The sequence below is a fragment of the Equus przewalskii genome, chromosome 12 (genome assembly GCF_037783145.1).
Source record: "Equus przewalskii isolate Varuska chromosome 12, EquPr2, whole genome shotgun sequence".
Lineage (NCBI taxonomy): Eukaryota > Metazoa > Chordata > Mammalia > Perissodactyla > Equidae > Equus > Equus przewalskii.
In genome coordinates this window covers 42,165,406-42,189,632 of record NC_091842.1, presented here as the reverse complement: position 1 = coordinate 42,189,632, position 24,227 = coordinate 42,165,406, and the positions used below count along the sequence as shown (strand labels likewise).

Sequence of the window (24,227 nt, the reverse complement as noted above, 5' to 3'; positions counted from 1 at the left end):
GAGCAGGCCTCTGCAGGTCTCGTGGGTGGGTGTGTAGGCTCTGGCCCCTTGAAGATGCCCTGGCATGGGTGGCTGAACCCAGGGCCACTTGCTCTCCGGTTTCAGCCCTACCCTGGCATGGCGGGCTCCCAGGGCAAGGCTGAGGGCAGGGGTGCAGGCCCCTCTGGGGACCGCTCCTGGCTCTGATGTGTGTGTCATCGCCTGAAACCCATGGACTCCATGCAGGGCAGGGTGCTCCCTGCCTGACTGCCCGTCCTGTGGCTGCCTTCGCGTTTGCTGTCCTGGCTACGTACGGGAGGGGCTGAAGCCGGAGAGCTCCTTCAGCAACTCCCAGGCCTGCACCCCGCTGAGGGTCTGCAGAGGCTGGCTAGGGAGCCCCAGAGGGCCCTGCATGGGGCTGGCAGGCAGGGCCTGTGCCCCTAGAGCCTGCTGAGAAGAGCCTCCATCACCTGTGTCGCCAGGGCCGCCTCCCCTGCCGCCAGATGCCGGGACTCGAGCTGGCACATGGACCTGCCATGCCTCCTGCTGACTTCTCCCCCACTCTGCCTGGTGCGCCTGCTTGTCCTTCAGCTGCCCGCTGTCGCCCCTCACCCCTTGTCTTGGGGCCCCTGCCAGTGAGGATCCTGCTGCGTGGCCCAGCCCACGGCACAGCGGTGGCCTTGTCACAGGCCTTGCCCGGCAGCTATCGCTCTCGGTGCTGGGTGCTGGGCTGCCTGCCTGTCTCCCAAGGACCAGCCCAGTCCTGGCACCAGAGCTAGCCAGGAGAGCACTGGACACTCCAGCCACTTGGGGCCACCAAGAGATGCCACCTGCACCTCCCAGGCCGCTCCTGTCCTCAGTGTCCTTTCTTGTGCCTGGACCTGCACAGCCCTTGCCTAGAGATAGCCTTCTCCTGTGGGCCCCTTGTCCCCCTGCCCCCTGCCCCCAGGGCTGTGACCGCCTCTGCTGTGCGGACCTGGGCGGAGCCTGTGCTGCACCTCCTCCAAGGCTGAGCCTCAGGCCACCCTGAGAAATGGGCTTTCCCCTCTCAGGGTTACTCACAGAGAACTGCCTTCACATACAGTCAGGAGACAAGCTCAGAGAGGGACGGTGGCTTGAAGGCCACACAGCAAGCAGGTCTGAGCCCCACAGTTCCCTCCCCACCAGCTTTCTCCTGTTTTTGATAACGTGTTATTTTGACGTACTTTCAAACTTACAGAAACATAGCAAGGATAATGGTATTTCTCAATGCCCGTCACCCAGATTCCCCACTGTTAACGTTTTGCCACATTTGCTTTTTCATATTCATACTCGATTTTTTCCTGAACCATTTGATCATCAGTTGCTCCTAATTTTACCCCTAAAATGTTAAGTGTGTATCTTGTAAGGCCAAGGACACTGACTTGCATGACCGCAGCACGGTCAGGAAAATTGGGGATGCCACATGGGGAGGACCACCCTGCTCGGATGTCCCCAGGACCGTCTGCAGCAGGTCCAGGGCCACGCTCCCACTGCTCCCAGGCGCCCGTCCTGAGGGCCCTTCAGCCTCAAGCTCTCCACAGCAGTCTTGGTGTCTTGCAACACCGACGTTTTAGAAGATACTCAGTCAAGTGTCCCCGCGTGGGGCTCCTCTGGTGACTCAAGAAGGTCCAGCTCACATGCGCTTGGCAGGAACAGAACGTAAACCTGTGTCTTTCCCAGCGCATCATCCTGGGGAACGCATGGTATCTGTTTGTCCATCCTGGTGACATTAACTTGATCCACCAGGTTCTCTGCAAAGCTGCTTTTCCTTTTAACAAGTAATTTGTACGGGGACCTTTGTGACCACGTAAGTATTCCATCTGTTGTCACCCTCTGGCCCACTAGTTGCTGTCCCCTTGTGGGACTGTAGTGGGGCCTCCTTGGCAGCAGGCCTGGGCTGGGGGATCCAGAGTAACTGAACCCTTTGTGGGTGCTCCCAGAGAGCCTGGGCACAGAGCTTCGGGGCTAAGGTCTGTCTGCCTCAATGGGTGACCCCCAGACCCTTCTTGGAGAAGAGGGCTTGGGGCCCAGTGTAGAGGCCGTGAGTATCCCCAAGGGGAGGGGCAAAGACCCCCAGACTTCTCCTTTTGTCCCCCCACTCCCGACCTGGACAGAGGCTGGGTCTGGAGGCCTGGCCCCATCCTCACCCAGAGCCAGAGCCAGTGGGTGTGGGAGCCGCAGGGGCACTGTCAGTGTTCTTCAGACACTTCCCAGGCCTTGAACGTGCCTAGAATTACCCTTGACCACCCAACACGTGGGCACCTCAGCAGGGCTGACCCAGGACTCACGAGCAGAGGCTGTTCTGGGCTGTTTCGTCCTTGGCCTAAGGTCCCTCAGCGGCAGGGAAGCTGTCCTGTCCCTTCCCTGGTCCCTGGGGCCAGGCTTAGGACTAGTGGCACCCAAGACATCCTTACAAAGAGCATGCAGCTGTGTGGGAGGCCACCTCCTCTGTCCATAGGCCTCCTGGACACCAGGGAATGGCACCCCTTAGGCCCGCCCTCCACTAGGCCCCGCTGCCCCAGACCCTGCGGGTTCCTGCTGTGCCTTTCCACTCTGAGGCTGGGAGGTCAGAGGTCAGAGGAGACAGGAGCAGTGCAGGATCCGGGGGAGGACCACAAGCCCCTGCCGGGAAGTGGATGGAGCCTGCTCCCAGGATCACGCCCTGTGGACAGGTGCTGGCCTACGAGGCAGGGATGGTGGTGCCTGATCCTTAGGCGCTGCTGGAAAGGCTCACTGTGTGCTGATGCCACCTCCCTGCTTTGTCCTGGGCGACGGAGAACTGAGCAGTGGGGCCATGGCTGCGGGAACCCGTTCAGGGGAAGTCCTGAGAGTACGAAGGGTGATTTTGATTTGAATTCTCTGGAAGGGGACGATAATAGCTTTTCAGCCCCTGTCCCTTCTGGGCAGCCTCTGAAACCAAGAAGGAAACATTAACCCTGGTGCTTCCAGGCCCTGGAGAGGGGCCTTGGGGACTCCAGAGCAGAGAGGGCAGGGCCAGGTCAGAGGCAGGCTCAAGGCTGGGTGCAGGGACCCCTGCAGGAGATGCCTGGCCTGACAACCCCCAAGAGCCCTCCCTTACCTGCCAGGTCGAGGTTTGGAGTAGGCAGGTGGGGGACAAGCACCTGCTGCCAGCTCCCGCATGCTGCTCCAGTCAATGCTCAATTCCTGTCCCCTCGGGGACTTGGTACCGCCCCTACCCCATAAGCCTCTGCTGGCTGGCTGTTGTTTCTGTAAGCACTGTGTGTTGTGGGTGATGTGCCCTTTCTGTAAACGCTCGGGGCTTGCCCGCTGTAACCCAGTGTCCAGAGAATGACCACTCCTGGGGGGGGAGAACATGGCTTGAGCCAGCGCACAGGCAGGACCGTCATGAGCTGCATGCCCTGCCCATCCCTGGCCAGCCTCTGCCCTTGAGCGTCCCAACTTCTTGCTTCCCCAGAGGGCCAGGAGGACACCCGGAGGGCCTCCCCCTGAGGCAGAAGAGGAAGGCCCAGAGCTCCTTCACCAGGTGCTACCCACCCAACAGAGGGGCCACTTCCTCAGGAAGCTCCCAGGCCCTGAGCCAAAACAAAACGGCAATGTGCACACGGCGTGCTGCCCAGTAAAGGCTCGGGGTCACCCAGCATGGTGCTGCCCATGCAGAGGTCTGCTCTCTGTGAAGACCACCTGCTGCTGGAGGCACGGCCCAGGTTCAGTGCCCGCTTAGGAGGAAAGTTCTTGCCACCCTGTTCCTTGCCTGCTGGGAAGAGGTGCAGCTGGGTTGTCCTCAGCACAGCACTGGGGTGTGGTCATTGTGACAATGTGCTTGTTCCCTCTGCAAAGATCTGCTTTGTAGGGAGCCCTAACTCTTGTGGGGCCTTTCCCTAGCAAGTAGCATTCAGCACCTGATCCAGTAAGGGCTGCACTTGACTCAGCTTTGGCAACTTATTCTTTTTAATAGCTTTATTGAGGCATATTTTACATATCATAAAATTCACCCATTTCAAGTGCACAATTGAATGATTTTTAGTAACTTTGCCAAGAAGGAGACCATCACCAACTTTAGAACATTTTTATCACCTCAAAAAGAAACCTGTACCCATTAAGCACTCACTCACCATTGCCCCCTCCCCCAGGCCCTGGCAACCACTAATCTACTTTCTGTCTATAGATTTGGCTGTTCTAGATGATTCGTATAAATGGGACGCAGCACGTACTTTATTCCCTTTCCTGGAGGAGTATAGCCATTGAGTGGACAGACCACATTTGGTTTATCCATCCATCTGCTCATGGATGTTTGGGTTGTTTCCCCCTTTTGGCTATGGTGAATAAGGCTGCTATGAACATCCATGTCCAAGTTTTTGCGTGGATGTATATCTTCAATTCTCTAGGAGTGGAAATGCTGCGTTATATGGTATTTTTATGCTTAACTTTTTGAGTTACTTATTATTAGTTACGTGCTGTATGTGAATATATTCTCATAAAAAATGTTATCAATGAAGAGAAAGGCACCCTTGATCTTCAACCTGAGGAAAAGATGCTGTCCCCGTGGTGAGCTTCCAGATCTTACCCTACACACGCATTACATTTCTCTACACGTAAATCTAGAATGAAATGATGTGTTAGTTTCTTTTAAGCATAAATATTGGCATTCTACTGGAGAGACTGTGCTGTCGTTTGCTTTTCTCTCACTTTGGTGTTGTCAGCACCTTGCCGTGTTGGCTCTGGGGACTGCATGAACCTGGCTGATTTAACAACTTTCTGTCAGGGACTCTGGATGGTTCCCCAACTTTCACCGTCACTACAGCCCTGCAGTGAAATTCTTTGGTCTCGTTTCTGAGGACTTCTCCAGGCTAAATGAGATGTGGAATTATTAGCCTGTCCAACCTCCCTCCCAGAGAGCTCTTCTCACATCATGGCCCACAGCAATGTTGCCAATCTGACAAGTGAAAAGAGTATTATTTTGCTTTAATTTCCATTTTGCAGAGTGAAACTGCATCTTCACATGTGTTCACAGGCTTTTCATACTTCTCCTTTGCCCATTGAGAAAAATCACCCATTGTGGAAATTAGTACCAGAAACCTTTACTAAACAAGCTGTGCAAGGCCTGTAGGGGGAGCTGTCACCCCTATCGCACATCGTGAGTTACACCAAATGAAACCCACAAGGAAGAGCTAAAGTCTTCCCTGGAGCAAAAACTTTGAGATGAGCTTTGATAACTGCAGCTATGTATGTTCAGCATAATCACCTGTTGTTTACAACTAACCAGGTCTTTCTGTCCCTTCTAGTATATGAGTGAGCTGTCTTTTCCAGGAAGTCAAGGTCCAGACGTCAAGATTCAGCCTCACAAGGCCAAACGCAGGCTGAAGGTGAAAACTAACCAGAGAAGTCCAGACAGTCAAGGGAAAAGAAATTCAGTCTTCAAGGCCAAACGCAGGCTGGTGGGAAGGCACCAACCAGCAAGGCCACACGCTCCCTCTCTCCTACCTAAATCCCCAGCACATGCTCTCGCTCCCCTACCTAAAACCCCAGATAAAACCTCTACCTTTTGCCTTCGCTGGATCTAACTCCCATCTCCTTGTCTGGCTGCTTTTCAATAATAAACCTCTTTCCTTGCCACAAGCCTGACGTTCCATTTATTGGCCCTCCTGTGCAGTGGGTAAATGAACCTGTGTTTTTGTTGGTAAGACAAACAAAGAGTGGACACTTGCATCTCCGGCAGAAGTACAACTACTTTCCTACTGAAGGAAGATTTCTCTCCCTGCCCGGCAACAGCTCAGCCAATGAGAAACGCTGCAGCCCAGCCAATGAGGAGCCATCCCCACCCTGAACTGTCACTCTTCCCCAATGGACTATCCTCTAGAACAGCCCCGCCCCTCCCTCTTTCTCTCTATAAAGGCAGCTCCGTCGTTTGTTTTCCGGATTGGCCTATGGTGCACCATAGCATGCACATCCGGCGTTACAATTCTTTTGACTATTCCCAAATAAACTCGTTCTCAGATGGGATAAGAGACGAATTTGCCTTTAAGTTGACACCATCCAGCCTGTAAACACCCCCAAAGTCACGTCCTCCTGGAGACCTCCCGGGTCAAGCCGCAGCGCTCCACGGCCGGAGGCACCACGGCCCTCCCGGGTCGCCCCCTGGTCTGAGCCTGGGTGGGCCGCTCCCAGCCCGTGCTGCCGTCATCTCCCAGCCGCAGAGCAACAGCCCCGGAGCCCGAGGTTCCAGCCCGTCAGGCCCTCACCGCCGTGTCGTGACCTACGGCCCCCGCAGGGTGAGGGCGGACCCACAGGTCGGGCGACCGCAGCTCGCGGGCCACCGCGCCCGCCGCCCCGGCGCCCGCCCCGCTCCCACACCTCCCCGCCCCGCAGCCCCGCCGGCCCGCCGCGCGCGGAAGTCCCGCCCCCGGCCCCCCGAGTGCCATTGGCCGCTCTCGCCCCGCCCCGCCAGGGCCACGCCCCCGCCCAGGAGGGGGCGGCTCCCGAGAGCTCAGTTCCGGGGGCCACAGCGCCTGCTCTGGGGTGTCTGCGGAAGCAGCGGCCGCAGCTTGCTAGGGCTTTTGTCCTCTCGGACGTGGCCGCGCCACCTCACCCCGGGGACCACCACCATCCTGCCCGCGTCTGCGAGAAGGAAGGGGGCGTATGCAAACAACCTGGACTTCCAAGCTCCTGATTGGTGAGCGTGTGTGGCGGGGGGGGGGGAAATGGAAAGCGGGCCGTGATCGACGTGCGGTCTGCCCAGTGGTTCCGGGGAAATGGGGGGCGAGTTGGCCAATAGCGACGGCGACGAGGCGGGGCGGCCGGAATCTCCGCAGCGCTATGTAGGGAATGGTGGGGGACGGGCGGTCATGACGGACGTGTACGCGAACCAATGGCCGCGGGAGGCGAGGCGACGGACGACCAATGGCGACGACGTGGAGGCGGCCATGGGGCAGGGCGACCGGAGGCTTCGCGGCGCTGTGTGGGAAACGGCGGGGGCGGGGCGGTCGTGACGGACGTAAACACGGACCAATGGGCAGGGGCGGGCGGGTGGCGGGGGCCAATGGCGGCGCGCGGGCCGGGGGCGGGGCGGCGGGGCTGCGCGGTGCCGTGCGGGAAGCGGCGGGGCGGCGGCGGCGCGGAGGTGAGGCGGGCGGCGGCGGAGCAGGTGCGGGCGGCGGGCGCCGGCGGGCGGCGGTCCGGGGCAGTCCGGGGGGGTCGGGGCGCCGGGCCCGGGCCGAGCGGCCCCGCTGACCGACCCCCGCCGCCCCGCAGGTCGGGCGCAGCCTGTGGCCGTGCTCGCGGCGCCGGGGGCATGCGGGCGCGGCGCGCGCGCGCGTGAAGAGGATGGGGACGCAGGGCAGCCCGGTCAAGAGCTACGACTACCTGCTCAAGTTCCTGCTGGTGGGCGACAGCGACGTGGGCAAGGGCGAGATCCTGGAGAGCCTGCAGGACGGCGCGGCCGAGTCCCCGTACGCCTACAGCAACGGTAAGGGCCGCCGCCCGCCCGCACCCCGGGAGGCGGCAGGTCCGCGGCGGGACCGGCTGCGCGGGGGCTGCCGAGGGCGGAGGGCTCCCCCGCGGGGCGTGACACCGGCGGGGAGGTGCGAGCGCGGGGCTGTCGGGCCGGGGGGCGCGGGGGTGCGGTGCGGGCGCGGCCGGCGGGTTCTCACGGCCCCGGGGCGCCTGCGCGCAGAGGGCGGCTCCTCCGGGGCTGGCTGTCCCCGACGGGCGCGCTCAGTGCTCGGGGTCGGCCCGGCGTGCGGGAAGACAGCGCCCCGTGCGCGACGCTGCTGAGCGTCCTGGCAGCCTCTGTGGCCCCTGATCAGAGTGCACAGCACATGCACCTCGCTGACGACGTCTGCGCCTGCCTCGACTTACGCGTTGGACGTGGCCGGGGAGGTGTGGGGCCGGCGCCCCTCTGCACTGGGCCGGTCCCCGCCGCGAGGGGTGTCGCCTTAGAGGCAGCGCCCTGCTCATCACAGGCGGCGTCCAGGCTCCTGGAGGTGCCGTGTTTTGTGGCCGATGTTACTTCCTAAAGCCCTGCCCTCTGCGGCGCCTGTTGCCTTGTTTCCTGGGCGCCGTCGGTCCTGTCTGACCGCTCTGCGCGCTGGCTCTTTGCTGAACCGCTTGCCCCTGGGCAGCTGAGAGCGTGAACGCTCCTTTGCCGACTCTCCCGTTTAGGGCTCGTCGGGGTGGTTGGATTACCTGGTCTGGCTGGACGCCCTCCCGCTGGAGCAGCTTCAGCAGTGGGCACCTGCGCCAGGTCCGTGCTGCCCGCCTCCCGCGGCGCGTGCGCTCAGCCCCAGCTCGGAGGAGACGTCTCCGAGGGCGAGAAGGGAAGAGCCCGGGTTAGTTTTTAGGTGAGAGAGGAAAGATTTGAGGCCCCCCCAGGGCTGTGACAGGAGGGTTCCTGTTGGGCTCTAGCCGGGCGCTCTCCTGTCCCTGCCACCTAAGTGGATACTTGGCGGTGACTGTTGGAGGAGTTCTTCTCGACTCAGTGGGCGGTTGAGTCGCTTTCCCAGGGGCAGTGTTGCTTCCTGGAGCCCCGTGCCTGGCAGGCTCGCAGTGCCAGTGCGCGGTGTGTGTTGTGCAGAGCGTGAGACGGGTTGGGTTGCCTCGGGCATGATGATTTGCACTTCTGAGCGTCAGCTCAGCTTCACTGTCAGGTGCTTTAGCCGGGTGCAGTGAGTGCCCAGGGAACACAGAGCCACTAGCTGGAGAGAGAGGACCCACCTCCCGTCCTCTCTGTCAGGTTGGGTGCATTGCCACACTTCCTGTGACACACTGACCGAAGCGGCACTGGTGTTGAGTAAAACGTGGAGACATGCCGGAGATGGCGATGTCAGAGACTCTCAGGGAGTTGGTCCAGTGGAGGGTCCTCTGCCAGAATGCTGAGGCAGGTCCGCTCTCAGAAAGGCTCCATGTGCTGCTGGGGCCGGAGCACAGTCACCGGGCCCTGCAGGCCACCTGTGCCTAGGGGTCGTCGAGGTTCACATGTGCGCAGCATGAGGTCAGGACATCAGCTCCTGACCCTAGGGCCCGGTGCTGTTTATCAGAGTGGAGGTGGGGGATTGGAGAGCACTTCTTTCTGCTTCTCCGAGGTCTTCCTAAGGGAGAATGTTGCGGGTCATGGAAGCTCTGAAGCAGTTGGTTCTCAGGATTTGACATCATGTGAATTTGTGAATTTGAGTTGTGATATTCAGGAGTTTTTAATTTCTGATTCTCTTACAAAGGGTATATGTGTATTTGTTTTTGTTCTTTATTGTTAAAAGTCCTCAGCATGCTTCCAGGCTTCTTGTTTTCGGCCTAAACTTGCATGGTTCCTCTAACCAGGAGCAGATAACCTGTGGTGGCAGGGAGGTCCCCACCCCATGAAGGGCGTGTAACCAAACCTCCTTCTTTGGACCAACCAGATTGCTAACCTGCGTTGAAGTCTTGTCTAGCTTGTTCTTCAGACAGGTACGTGAGTGCATGTCGCTCTCTCCAGCTTCACAAACATGTGAGTCATCAGACTGGCCTTTTCTAGCGCCAGCACCTGAAGCAGTGACAAGCCATATATGACAAGGTGCCGACACCTGTGGCAGCCCACAGCAGGCTCTTGGCATCTGGTAATGCTGATGCACGCCATGTTTGTAGGCCTCCGTAGTTCTGGAAGCTTTCATCTCGGGAGGAGATGTCCTTTTCTTAATACATAGCCGTGGTTTGAGGGGAAGGACCTTTGCTCTCCCTGGGACAGAGCAGAAGATCACTTTGCGTAGAGATTCCCCTGGGGCCATCTGCTGGGGAATTATGCTCCAGAGCAGAAGCAGCAAGCAGTCTCAGGTGTAAGAGTTGGCAGGAAGGAGCTTCGAGTGTTTTGTGAGCAGCTTCTACTCCTGAGTGCACTGCCAGATCTGCCTCTGCTCTGGGGCGCTTGGGACTCTGGGGTGGTAGGTCCATGTTGACCCCGAGGCAACAAGCTGGGTGTACCTCAGAGCCCAGGAGGCGTCCTGCTGTGGTGCACGGGCCTGGTCCAGTTCTCCTGAGGGTAGTGAACATCCTCGATTAAGGCAGTTATGTCCTTTGTGCCTCGGCTCCAACAAATCTTCATGTGAGGGTTGAGGGCCAACAGGATACAGATTATAGTCGATATGCCCACGTCCTGGAAGACTTGAGGGTGGGCATAATTCCATCTCTCTCTGCTCCTCTGGGGGTGCATGTTGCTGAGTGTATAGGACGCTCGTGTCCTTTGAGCCCAGGGTGTGGCAGGGAGGGGAGAAATGAGGTCCAGTAGGTAGGAGGAGTGAGGCGGTTGTGATGGGTGTGGACAAAGCTGGGCAAGCGTCAAGGTCTGCAGTGATTGATGTCTGGGACCTGCTGGTTATTTTTGTGTTTGTGGGACCAAACATGCCTGCTGTGCCCATGGGGGGAGGAAGCTATGTGTCTGCACCCCTAGCCTGCCAGAGTGTGGGCCAGGGCTTGTGTCAGCGACCCAGCAGCCAGGCTGGAGCTCCCTGCAGCCCCGGCTGTGCTGTTTTTCACTGGACAAATGTCTGTTCTCACCTGGCGGAAGTTGTTTTCTGTCCTCAGTCCAAACCCAGGGGAAACTGCATCTTTGGACGCTCCCCATGCTGTTTTCCCGAGTCAGGATGTGTCTCTGGACTGTGTACTGTTGGTGTCTTGTCTGTTGTGTTGTCCCCAGTGCTAGTATGAGACTGCACACAGGAGGTGCTAACTGAATGTGTGTTTTAAGTGAACAAGCAGCCTGTGTGCAACGTCCCTGTGCTGGCGGCCACCTGATGTTCGTCACTCAGTCACCACGCAGCCCCTTTCAGTCCCTTCTCTTCCTCTCTTCTTGGTTGGGCGCTTATGTCCTGGATTTCACCCATTTTCTGGGTGATTATTGGAGTTTGCTTTTCCTTTGGCAGATACGAGATGTGTGCCAGTCTTGGTGCTGAGCTCCTCCTCTGCTCTGCTCCTTGTCTGGTCCTCATTGCCACCCTGCAAGGGAGGCACCGTCATCATCCTGTTTTACAGATGAGGAAGTAGGCTTAGGCTGAGAACCTGCATCCGTCACGGGCAGCACAGGCCTTGCTCCCACTGTCTTCCTGGGTACTGATTGCCTGACCCCCTTCTCCTGGCCCTGGGCTGGTGGCTGGCCACTGAGCTCCTGGTTGATGCTTTTCTCTAGCCTTCCTCAATCAGAGCGGAGCCGCCAGGAGCCTGGCACTGGGATTGTCCAGGATGACCCTCTTCTTACCACGTGCCCTTGTACCCTCACCCTGACCTCCCCGCTGTACCTGGCTCCTCTTTCTGGTGACCACAATCCTCTTCTCCAGCACTTCCCATATCTTTTGTTCTCATGTCCTCAGTGCATCTCAAACTGAACTCTTTCCTTCCTCCGTGTACTTTCTCGCCCTCCTGGCACCTCTGTCCCTGGTTCTGGGGCTGCCTCCTCCCTCTGCCCTGGGGCCTGGGACCAGTCAGAGGCCCATTTGTTCTCCCTTCATTGTGCTGCTTCTGCCCTGGCTGCACCCAGCAAAGCAAAACCGTGAGAGCTCCCTGGGTCAGCCACCAGCCAGGGCAGCAAGCCACCCGTTTCCAGAAGGCCACAAAAGGCGGTGCTCAGACCCATCTGTGCATGTGGCAGGACTCCTCCTATCTACCCCTCTGTCGGAGGCCCTTGCTCTCTGTGGTGTAAATGTCAACCCACCCCTCCCTCAGAGGATGACAGGCTAGGAAGGACAGGGTTCAATATCTGCTTCAAATGCTGCTAATTAGGCTGATTTATAATTTGGACTGGTGTGGCTTTTTCTGGATTTTCAGGAAACGGTTGAGTAGGTAGGATATTTTCAATTTTGAGTTTTTTCCTCAATCTTTAGTACTTGCCGTAAGCTCAAGCAGATAACAGCAACAGCGCAGAGCCAGCTCACTCTGGCAGGGGTGTGCAGCTGCAATGACATTGCTGTGTCGTGCTGTGTACATGTACTGTCATTGTTCCCATCAGCAGGAATGTTCATGGCTTGGATGATAAATAGAACTGTGCTCCAGGAAGGAATCCCTGACAGGGAGTTGGGGACATAGGTGGGAAGGGTCCTGTGGACACTTTTGCCTCCTGTTGTATTTGAATTGTAATTGGCAAGGTGTGAAATTGCTGGTCCCTGAAAAGCTGTCCCCCTAACTGATCTGAGGCCCTGCAGCCTGTGAGGAGAAGGAGAAGGGGCTGGAGTCAGAGCCAGGCTGGGGAGTGGGCAGCACCTAGTGGGGGACACGCCTCTTGATGGGGTGTGGTGGGGCCACATCAGTCAGGGCGTCTCCATCAGGCATTTGGAGAGAGCGGCGAAAGGTCCCGGCATCCAGCACCTGGCTTGGAGCAAGCTGCAGAAGGAATGTGAGAAGGGAAGGAAGATGACTTGTGGGACTGAATTTACCGTCCTGGGTATTTGAGAGGATGTCAGGACTGTGAGAGCTGGTGACAGAGACCAGGAAAGGGGCTGGCCGAGCTAAGACTGGGGGTGTGGGGTCATCCTTAGGGTGGGAAAGTCGGAATGAGGGTAAACACAAGTGAATCAAGTGAACTTGAACCTTGAGCATAAGGAGGTAGCTGAGGTTGTCTGGTTATGATCATGCTCGCGTCGAGCTGACAAGCAAAGTCTGATGTCCACAGTGCACAATTCTCTTCTTCCAGGATCAGCATAGTGAGTACTTTGTTGACTGTGGACATGTGTTCTTCAGAGGGTAGAGGAGAGATGGGGGACAGAGGTGACTGTGTAAACCCAGCATTGATGGTGGTGGTGGGGACCCAAGGACATGAGCGGGAACGGTGGGGCATGACCATGAGCTTCGGCCCCTCAAGGCTCTAGGTATTCATATAGCAGAGTGGTATGGCCCTTTGGCTAGGATGCGTAAGAGGGAAGTGATTCATGCAGGATGGGGTGCTCAGAAAGATGGGCATTTAGGATTGCGAGGAGGAAGGGAAGGCGAGGAGTGGTCCAGTCAAGGTCTAATCAAGAAGGAGTGCAGAGGGCGTGGTGTCAGGAGGCCAGCATCCCAAGAGAGGACGTCCCCATCCTGAGAGAGAAGATGTCTGCATTCTGAGAGAGGACATCCCCATCCCGAAAAAGAATGCCCCCATCCCAAGAGAGGATATCCCCATCCTGAGAAATAGTTGTCCCCATCCTGAGACATCCTGAGAGAAGACGTCTTCATCCTGAGAGATGTCCCCATCCCGAGAGAGGATGTTCCCCCATCTCAAGAGAGAGATGTCCCCATCCCGAGAGAGGGTGTCCCAGCATCTCTGAGGAAGAACAGAGAATGGAAGTACTGGAAATGGGCAGGCACTTCACAGATTTTGGAAAGTGTCCAAATGCAGTCAGCCAGGTGCCAGATTTCTGGGCAAGTGAGTTAGTCTCAGCCCTGGACGGAGATCTCGTCTGGGTGATAAACACGTGTTTGTGAGCTCAGAAAGTCATGAAGGTGGGTCAGAACACACTGCTTTGGTTCCCAGGTTGGGTGACAGTGCTGTGGCTGAGGCAGGCCTGCGTTCTGTCTGGCGGTTCTTGGGATCGTAAGCTGGGTTGTCGCTAGCCTGGACCTTCCTGGGCAGCAGTTGTCTGTCACCTGGGCCACAGTAGGGGGACTGCCTGCTAATCACGTCTGTGTGACACCTTGCTCGGGGGATGGGTCATAGGGTAAGTGACAATTTTGGGACTTAGGACGCTTTGTACAGCCTTGAGTGACTGAAGGCATACGGGGACACCTAACAGAATACCGAGGAACTGTGTTTAGGTCTAAACATCACTGTGGAGGTGGGAGCTCTAACCGCCACCCACCTTGCCCGGGTACCGGCACTGGGCCCAGTGCCGCCTAGCATGGTGCTCATTCTGCGCAGCTCCAGGTCTTACCCGATTATTTTGTATTGATTGCTGTGTGCCCTTGTTTGAGCCTCTCTCTTCCGGGGTCTGACCACTGGAAGGTGTCGGGAGCTGAATCTCATTTTCTTATGCACGCAGTCTGGACAGGAGAGAGGTGTCCCTGAGCACAGATCTCGGTGCAGTGGGGCAGGTAGGGTCCTTCGTCAACATGCAGAGGCTGCCGCGGTCGCCCTGGGAGCCAGCCATGCTGGGTGCGTGCCACACATGTGCACACGCTCACACACCCCACTGTCACACACTGACGCACAGCTTTCTCGATCACTGGACTGGAAAGTGATTTGATTTGGGTCCAGATCAGCAGTGACCAGATCCCTCAATGAGGGGTAATAACTTGGTCATGGTATCGTTACTGGGAGTATTTCCTCATTGAACTCACCTGGCCAAGGCCACACACAGAGTCCTCAGAGAAGAGATTCTGATGAAAAACATGTGGAAAGATGTTTAACCTTAAAATTACATGGAATGGGATGCTCCCTGTGAGTTCGTCATGGAGGATGTCTGGTAGACGCAGGGGTGTGCATGTCACGCTCGCTCTCAGGGACTCAGCGCTGCGTATCCGGAGCCGTGGACAGTCCTCCCATTTGACCAGTAGTTAGGAATCTCTCCTGCGGAATAGCAGGGACGCAACTAGAGAAAAACAAGGCTGTTTTTGTTAATTAAAATGAAAAACCTGAAACAGCCTCAGGGTCCAGCTGTGGAAATATGGTCTCTTCATAGAGTGAGGTTTATACAGCTTTTAAAACTGCTGGTGTGGAGGAATAGTTCATGAATATTCAGTGATATGGGGAATTCTCTGATATCTTGTTAAGTGGTAAAAGAAGTATGTCTAATTATATGGTGTATAAATGTATGTGAAATGAGAGAATTGTGGAGTGAAATACATGAAAACATTAATGGAGGTTATCACTGAGTGTTGGAGTTACGAGTAGTTTTGTTTTTTTTTAACGTTCCATATTTCACTAAGTTTTGCGTGCAGAGTGTGCTTGCTCTTCATGGAAGGCAGAAGGCTTGGCTTTGCTTTGGTCTGGTCTGGTTTCTAAGGCATTAAGGAAAAGCTCTCCCTTCACAGGAAACCAGTCCACAGATGGCCCTAGAGGCCCTCCCGCGAGCCAGCATGCGGTGTAGACAGGCGTTTTGAAATTTGCTAGATAACTTCGGCTCCTTCTCCCACCTTCACCAGGCAACCCCCTTCCTCCGCTCTGAAGCAGCAGGCCTGTGTGCCCTGTCGTGGCAGACCTCGGCCGCTGAAGCAGCAGGCCTGTGTGCCCTGTCGTGGCAGACCTCGGCCGCTGAAGAGCAGGCACTGTGTGCCCTGTCGTGGCAGACCTCGGCCGCTGAAGAGCAGGCACTGGGGCCAGCAGATCGTCCTTGTTCCAAGAATGTCCGTGTGGTCAGCACCTTAGGGGATGGGCATTTGCATCGGGCTCTGATCTGTATTCAGACCCATCTGGGAGGGTAATTCAGCCCCTCATCATCGAAAGGCCTTCTGATCCAAACTCCAAGAGCAGGTCAATCCCTGTGGGTTGACGTTTTGTAAAAATTAATGTTATCAAGATATAGTTTACATGCAGTAAAATGTACCCATTTTAAGTGGGCGGTTTGTTGAGTTCTGACACATGTATGTGCCTCTGTAACCACTGATCAAGATAGGGAATGTTTTCACCTCCCCAGAAGTTCTCCCATGGCCCTTGGGAAGTCGGGCCCCAGCCCCAGCCCCCCTGGTCTGCATCCTGTCACCGAGGTTACTTTGGCCTCTCCAGAACTTCCTGTGAACTGAAGCACACAATGTGGCCTTCCTTGTCTTTGGCATGTTCACTCCGCGTGATGTATGTGACATTCATTCATGTCGCACGTACCACTTTATTCCTTTTTGTTCCTGGGCGGCATTCCTTTGCACAAATATGCCCCGATTGGTTTATCTGTTTACCTATCCATACAGTTTTGATTATTTCCTGATTTTGGCTATGGTGAATAATGCTGCTATGAACATTCTTGTACAAATGCTTTAAAAATTTTTAAAAATTTATTTTTGTGGTAAAGTATGCATATTTATCACGTTGGCCATTTGTAAGTGTATGATTCAGTGGCATGAAACACATGCACCACATCCTTGTGTGGACATGGCTCCAGGAGTGGTGTTGCTGGGTCACACATGTGTCCTAAAGCTGTGCTGTCGTCTTGAATTCCTACCAGCAATGCCTGAGAGTTCCCCTTGCTCTGCATTCCTTTTACTCAGCTTTAGGAAGGTGTAATTTATGTACCAGAAACCTGTATCCATTTGAAGTTCGCTGAGTGTTGGCAGGTGGCACACCTGAGGACCCATCGCCACACTCAGTCCTCCCGCTCTCTACAGCCCACCCCTCTGCTCCGGGCCTAGCAGCTGCTGATTTTATGTGACGGACGAATTTGCACTTCTGGAGTTTTCCTGTGAATGGAGTCACACAGTGTGTACTCTGTGTGTCTGGCTCTCTCTCCCTTTTCTGAGATGCAGCCACGTTGGTGTGTGGCTGTAGTCTCCCGTCTCTGTGTTGTGACGTTCTGCTTGTGAGTTGGGCAGTGTGTTCATCTCTTCTTCTGCACGTGGGCTTCTGGGTGGTTTACATGTTCGGGTTGTTCTAAATAGTGCTCCTGTGAAATTCTCATAGAGGTTTTTGGCGAACAGAAGTGCCCGTTTCTGCTGGGGCTCCCCTGAGGAGCGGGCTTGCTGGGCTGTAGAGTGTGCGCGTGTTCAGCCTGAGAAGACACCGCCAGACAATATTCCACAGCAGGTGGACAGCCTCTGCCCTGTCAGGAGGGTGTGAGAGTCCTGCTCGCTCCACGTCCTGCTTTTGTTCAGCCGTGCTGGTGGGCAGGGGCTGTGTCTCGGTAACAGCTGTATGGCGCTCAGTCCTGTGGGTCCCCTTCTGTGGTGTAACCGTTCCCAGCGGATGGAGTTTTAGTTTGCATCCAGTGTGTTTATAGTATACATAGTGCTTCACTAAGTAGCCTCTGGCTGCTTTTCACCTCAGTGCTCCTTTCCTGTCCCTGCTGTGCCGCATTACCTTGTGGCTCTGTGGGCCACACGTCAGCAGTTGAGGTGCTGGCGGGCCGCGCTCCTTGCCGCAGGCTCTAGGGGACATTTCTTTCCGTGCTCATTGAGTTGTTGGCAGAACTCAGTTCTTTGTGGGTGTAGGACCGAGATCTCTTTCTTTGCTGGCTGTGAACGCAGGGCTGCCCTGGCTTCTGGAGATCCTGCACTCTTCACTTGTGTTTCCCTTCCTCCATCTTCAGAACCTGCTCAGGGCCCTCCCAGGCTTTGAATCTCTGCTCCTCCTGCCCTCTCATCTCTCTGACTCAGCCAGGAAAGGCTCCCCACCTTTTAGGACTCACGTGATGACCTTGGGCCTGCCCAGGTAACCCAGGATCCTCTCTCCTCTCTCCTCATGGCCCCATCACATCTGCCAAGTCTCTTTGACCTGTAGGAAGCATGTTCACAGGCTCCAGGGATCAGGACATGGACATCTCTGAGGGGCCATTATTCTGCCCACCACACCCTCATGAAAGTTCTTATTGTTTGGCTTCCATGGGTTTTTGTGGGCACAGTGGCTGTTCAGAGGAGTGCCTGTTTGTGTTAGTATTGGTAATACTGCTGTATTAGTTATTGCTGTGGACTAAATGTTTGTTCACACGTTTAAACCCAACCCCCAAAGTGATGGATCATGAGGTAGAGCCTTGTGAATAGGACTAGTGACCTCATACAAGAGACCAGAGAGCTCCTTCGCCCTTCTGCCACATGAGGACACAGCAAGGTCGGCCATCCGTGACCCAGGGAGCAGGCACTCACCAGACACCAAATCTGCTGGTGCCTTGATCTTGGACTTCCAGCCTCCAGAACTGTGAGAAATAAGTTTCTGTTGTTTATGAGTTCCCCAGTCTGTGGTATTCTGTTATAGCAGCCTGAGCTGACAAAGAAATTACTGCAAACTGAGTGGCTTAAACAGTGCCCGCTTATTAACGCGCAGTTTCTGTGGGCTGGGAATCCAGGCACAGCCTCTCTGGGTCCTCACAGGGCCTCAGGGTCTCTCACAGGCTGCAGTCAGGTGCTGACTGGGGCACGGTCCCTTCCAAGCTCACGTGGTTGTTGGCAGCACCCAGCCACCCTTGGTTCCTGGCTATATGGGCCTCTCCATGGGGCAGTTTCTTTATCGAGCCAGGAAGGGAGAAACCTGCCCACAGGACCGTCTCAGGTGCCTTGGGCCAAACGCATGTCCAGGAGGACCTCCTGCGCCTGGGACTGCCAGGACGGCTGTTGTATGGATCCTGGGCACTTCTGCATGTCCACCTGTCATACAGAAGCTTTTTCTTAGAAGACCCAGACAATCCTCCTCTGCTTTTCGTCTGTCTCTGGGAACTTGGTGGGAGCTCGTTTTCTCTCCCTAACAAGTAACACTAAGAAACAGCAGCTGCCGGTCTTGGGTTTGGGGTGGCATCCTCGCATTACGCATTGGATGCTTTGTTGGAAACACACCGGAGTGCACATCGCTTGTTCAGACAGCCTGGCTGGGGCCATGCTTCCCAGGAGGTGAGACCTGGGAGTTCTACGTAGAAAACCAACGACCTGGGCTTTCAACACAGCGGCATCTCCTGCCAGTATCAAAGGGCCATGTTGCTGCTGGAGCCTTCCATGAAATCATTGGGTGACCTTGGCTCAGGTGGGTCACTGCCTGGCTGTGAGGGCATTTGTGGTCCACGGTACCCAGGAGCACTTTCAGCCCCATCAGGGAGCCACACAGCAGGAAGAACCTGCTGGGAATGGCTTCCTTTCCCTCAGACACTAGCTGGCATTCCAGTTTCAGGGGCTTGATTTAAACGCTGTAAAGAAAGACATCAATTAGCATTGTCTGTTTCCTTCTTTCTTTTTTCCTTTTTCTTTTTCTTTTTTTTAGCTGAGGAAGATTAGCCCTGAGCTAACATCTGTGCCAGTGTTCCTCTATTTTGTATGTGGGTCATTGCCACAGCATGGCCACTGACCAGTGGTGTAGGTCTGCACCCAGGAACTGAACCTGGGCCACCAAAGCGGAGCATGCCAAACTTAGCCACAAAGCCATGAGGCTGGACCCTATTTCATTCTTAATCCAGTCTTTTATTACTCATTTTTTGTTCATTATTACAAATTTTGTTGTTCTTGTTGTTTTGCTGAGGAAGATTTGCCCTGAGCTAACATCCGTGCCAGTCTCCCTCTATTTTTTAGTATGAGGGCCGCCAGCACAGCATGGCTGATAACAGAGCCATATAGGTCTGCACCCAGAACTAAACCTGGGCGGCCAAAGTGGAGTGCACCAAACTTAACCACTAGGCCACTGGGGCTGGCCCTGTTAGGAATTTTTTAGAAGTCCTCTTGTGGCTTTTAATTATGTTGGAAAGTAACTGGATAATTATACACGATGCCCTTTCTTCCGTGAAGATTGGAACCTCAGACGAAAAGGAAGTGGCGGTGAATGTGCTCTCTGGGCGGGGAGTGTCCCTCTTTGCGTGTCCCCTTCAGGTGGGTCTGAGTTGAGTCTGGACAGGTGTGTGGGAAATGCCCTCACCCAGAGGTCAGCTGGGTTGTGCGTAGTGGCCTTCATTCTGACCCGCCCCTGCTCCCTCTCAGCAGTGGAAAATCGAATTTAAAAACATCTGGCAATCTTGATTTACACACCCAGAATAAGGCTGAGTGGGCAGGTCTGAGCGGACAGCTGAGAATTTCTGGTTCTTTTTTGTGTGTGTTTGTTCCCCTGGCCCCAACTACCTTGTGACTTCCTGGGGTGCAGTGAAGATGGACTTTCTCGGGGTTCTGTTGACCTGAGTCAGGGCTGGGCACCGGGGAGCTCTGGAGGAGGGAAGTGGGGGAGGAAGGTGTGGCTTACAGCCTGCTCCATCCAGTGGCTCCTGCTGCAGCTCCACTCCATGACTGGCCTGCAGAGCGACTGCTGTGGGGCCCTGAGTGGAGAAGAGCCAGCCCGAGGAGAGTGGCTCTTGTACCAGATTGTTCTTGACAGGCTGGCCACAAGGCCATGGATGCCCCACTCAGGTGGCAAACGTCCCACTCCTGAGCATGGAAAGCCGGGAGGAAACAGAGGGTGGTGTCCTCTGGTCAGCGCTGCCCAGTGCTTGGCCTTCCTCCTGTGGGTCCCCACAACTCTGCTTACACCTACTGGTCAGGTGAGTCCCAGGGCAGGAGGAGGTACCCTGGTGAACTCCTCAGATCACCAGGGTGTGGGCGACTGTGAGAAACACAGTGATGTTCCAGAGAGTTGAAACTCTAATGAGTTTTTCTTACCATTCCTCCTCCACCTCCTTTCTCTGACTCCGTGCTGTGAAATCCTCTGAAGGGCGGCAGAGCCAGCAGCCAGGTGATGATAATGTCCCTGCTCCTTCAGCCTCCGTCAGCACTTCCTGGAGCCAGCCAGCTGCTCTGCCTCACTCCGCCCACCTCGGCTGTTGTCAAGGACCGGGACACCAGGCCAACGAGGCGGTGGGGCCGTGTCAGGAGGCCATCACCTTGCGCCACCCTCGCACATCAGGCTTTTCTGAGACCAGCGCTTGTCAGCGCTTGGGTACAGTTGTACTAGATGCTGAGGAGGTGGCAGTAAAAATGTACCTGGTGCGGGTGTTTCTATGGGTGATGTAATTTTTTTTCCAAAATGGTGAGCAACTCAAAATTCTGAACAAACTAAAACACAGTCTCCTGTGATTCACAAGGGGTGCCCCCCCTGCAAAACGTGGTGCGACAGTGGGCACACAGGTGCTTTCCCAGTGTGGATACCTGGCCGGGCCTGGAGCATCGGTGGTGGTCAGGACGGTTCCCTGTGGTGCAGAGCGGTCACGTGCATGTGGTTCACCTGGAGTCCCTGGCCTGTGCCTCCTGAGCTTACGACAACAGACGATGTCCCCACGCATTCCAGACATCTCCCTGGGGGGACCCGCTGCAGCTCCTGGTCTGGGTGCAGGTGCGGGACAGCTGGGCAGCAACATGAGCCCCTTCAGCTCCCCAAACAATGCCTGGTGTCTAGTTGGTGTCTAGTGGGGATTTACGCAGTCATTTGTGTCAAGTGAATTGGTACACCCCTCAGCAGCCCCACTGAAACGATCGAAAAGAGATCCCTAGAGCCTAGTGTGAGTGGTCAGGAGAGAGGGGTGGCAGTGGGAGGTGGCGCCATTGCCATGCTGAATGCAAGGACCTGAAGCCTGGGCTGTGAGGGCGTGGCAGGGACCCCGTGGCCCTGGACCTGGCACCCTGTGCCCCCAGGCCCCTCTGAACTCAGCGCAAAGAGGACTAGTTGGTGTCAGGATGGGGGCTGAATGGCTTGGCAACACCCAGCAGGGACACAGGAGGTCTACTGTATGGGAGTATCAGGCATGGTCGAGGGCTGAGCACAAGTCCATTCCACCTGGGGAGACCCTGGCTGCTCCCGCCTCTAGTGCTGAGGTAGGAGCCTGAGGCAGCAGAGGGTTCTTTACCGGAACAGTCATCAGTTCAAGGGAAGCGACCACCATACATCCCGAGGCATCTGGTGGCTCCATCATGAACCCCAGCTCACAGCCAGAGTCGCCTAGAACTTTCTGCAGCTTCTTAGGGTCTCTGAGGGCGAGTGGACAGCCAAGGGCTGGTACAGTGTGAGGAAAGACATCTGAGAACCTTCATCTCATAATCAGTGTTGTCTGAGATACAAAGAGATGACCGCATCCTTGTACTAAGGACAGGGCGCTATAAGAAAGGAACATTCGGAGACCAGAAAGCTTTTAGAAATTAAGTTGAAAATAGCAGAATTTTTTGAAAGGTCAGAGAAGGGCTGGAAGATAGAGTTGAAGGCATCTCCCAGAATATGCAAGACAAAGACAGAGATGGGGAAAAAGCTGAGAAAACTGGCCAGTAGCCCAGCGGTCACTCCCTGGCTAATGGGAGACCAGGGACAGAGGAGCTCTGCGGGCTCCCAGCACAGAGAGTGAAAAAGACCCCCTGGAACACTGGGTAAAGAAAACGCCCTAAACACTTTCAGAAAAAGAGAGGAGAGCAGCTCCTGTCTGCCCTGGGAGCCTCTGGTCACCTACCACTGGCTCCTGTGGCTTCCCCAAGCCCTGCGTCCATCTAGGGAGTGTCCGCAGTCCTAGGTTCTGAGACCCGGTCACCCCACGTGACCCCTCCCCGTGTGTGAGCTGCTCCTGCCACCTTGGGGGTTAGTCACGGGTGCTGGGTGCAGGGGCCCAGCCCTTGAGAGGCCTGGCCATCCCTGTGTGTGCCCAGGCAGCTGCCCTGGCTCCCGGGAGCAGATTTCTGTCCTGAAGGGGCATGCCTGTGCTGTGTGAGGTGTTAAATATTTAAATGAAACCTCTGGTCATCATTTTTTTCAAAGAGCTGCTCAGTATTTAAGGACTGATGGGGTGAAGTGAGGGAGGCTCAGGGGTGATTGAAATTCTCCAGCGACAAATCTTAAGACCTGTCAGAGCTGAGTCAGGAGTGGAATTTGACGGACGCCTGTCCTTGTGTGCAGCGGGGGATTCTGCCCTCTCCTGGCCGCCCCCTTTTTGGACTTACTATGTCTGTCTTTTCTGTGAATTTATAGAGCACGCTGTTAAGTTTTTACCCAGATTTGGGAGGCAGGGGTGAGAGACAGAGTGAACATGAAGAATATATTTGAGATTTCTTGATAACAAGTGACCATGTCAGCCTAGGGGCTCGCCACCCTGTCTCGACCTCTCGGCATTTCGTTCCTGGCCGGCTCCTAGGCTGTCCTCAGCTGGACCCTGCTGTCTGCTGTAGGGATCTGCCACCCACTTTCCTCAGTCCCCTCACACAGGCCACTCAACCTTCCTGGGGCAGCCCATGCCAGTGCCAGGCCGTGGGCAGCCACCTGTCCCCAGAAGCCACAGCCAGAGGGCTCCTGGGCAAAACTTGGTGGGTTGCACTCTGAGTGCACGGCCCGTGTCTGAGTCTGGCTCATTTCAGTGGTGAAGCTGTTCCATCATCCGTCTCCAGTTCTCCTCTGCAGCGCTCCCTGAGAAGCCTGTTGCCTGAGGAGCCCCCGACCCAGCTCTGTGGGCTGTGCAGAGGAGGGGGTTGGGAGGAGAGTGGACCCCAGCTCTGAGTGCCTGTCCCACGGAGTTCACTTGTGCATTTGGCTGAGTGTCTAGTGGAGCCGCTGTGGCAGGGACTGGACATCCTTTCTGAAGCTGATAGAAGTTCAAGTCCTGTTGTGATGAATTGGGTGGAACTCGGGCAGATGGGTCACTGAGGTGCCCGGTGCTCATGAGGCTGGTTATGGGAGAAGGCCCAGCAAGGCGCTGCTGAGCGCCATGGCTCTGTCCCCCGTCTCCTCCTGGGCCCTTCCTGGGCACCCCCCTCCTCCCTGTAGCTCCTGGCTGGGCCTTTGGGCCACGGTGCCACCTCAGGGTGGCTCAGCAGCAGGGCTGTTCCTTTTGTGGGGGCTGGCCTTGGGGGAGGCCCTGAAGCAGTCAGTGTCCAGTCCCTCTACCTAAGCCTGCTGGGCAATCCCTCCTTGGCAGTGACGTCACCTCGAGGATGGGCATCTGCATCCACAGCCTTCCTGGAAATCGCTGTCTCCAGCATTATCCTCCCGGGGTTAGTCTCACTGGAGCATAGAGCTAGGACTGAAAGGAGGCAAGTCCTGGGCCAGAGCTGTGCTTTCTGTTTGACAGAAAATTCCTGGAGCTTCCACCCCGAGAAGCAGGTTATCAGCAGATGAGAGCTGGGGGAAGGGCAAGTGCAGAGGAAGGACAGGGGGGACAGGCCTGATTGTGTTTCTTTCTGAAGAGTGTTTCTTTCGCTTGAGAATGTGTGCAAAAGAATCTTCTGTCACTTCTTAAAAAACTGTGATAAAATATACCTAACATAAAATTTACCATTTTAACTATTTTTAGGTGTACAGCTCAGTGGCATTAAGCACATTCACAGTGTTGTGGAGCCATCCCCACCCTCCATCTCCAGAGCTCTTCATTGTGTAAAACTGAAACTCTGTCCCCGTTAAACACTCACTCCCCCTCCCCCAGCCCCCGGCACCCACCCTTCTACTCTCTGTTGCTATGAATTTGACTCCTCCAGGGACCTCCTATGGGTGGACTCATACAGCATTTGTCCTTTTGTGTCTGGCTTATTTCACTGAGCATCATGTCCTCACGGTTCATGCACATTGTAGCACGTGTCAGGATCTCCTTCCTTTTCAAGGCTGAATAATATTCCATCATGTGGATGGACCACATTGTGCTCCTCCATCCATTGGTTGTTGGACACTTGGGTTGCTTCTGCCTTCTGACTGTTGTGAATTATGCTGCTGTGAACATGAGTGTGCGAATACATCTTTGATTCCCTGCTTTCAC

At 55.7% G+C, this 24,227-nt stretch overlaps 1 protein-coding gene across 3 annotated transcripts in view; it reads left to right on the top strand.

The window, feature by feature from the left end:
- The first annotated feature begins 6,425 nt into the window (after positions 1-6,425).
- RAB40C (RAB40C, member RAS oncogene family) overlaps positions 6,426-24,227 on the top strand; it is a 28,104-nt gene continuing 10,302 nt past the window's right edge. The window contains exons 1-2 of one of the 3 annotated variants that reach the window (XM_070567201.1): positions 6,426-6,652; positions 7,231-7,444. In XM_070567201.1, coding sequence (XP_070423302.1) covers positions 7,303-7,444 — 142 coding nt within the window. In that variant the 5' untranslated portion in view covers positions 6,426-6,652; positions 7,231-7,302. Of the gene's footprint in view, positions 6,653-7,013; positions 7,124-7,230; positions 7,445-24,227 lie in introns of those variants that run through there. The other 2 variants (XM_070567199.1, XM_070567200.1) reach the window with 2 other exon arrangements.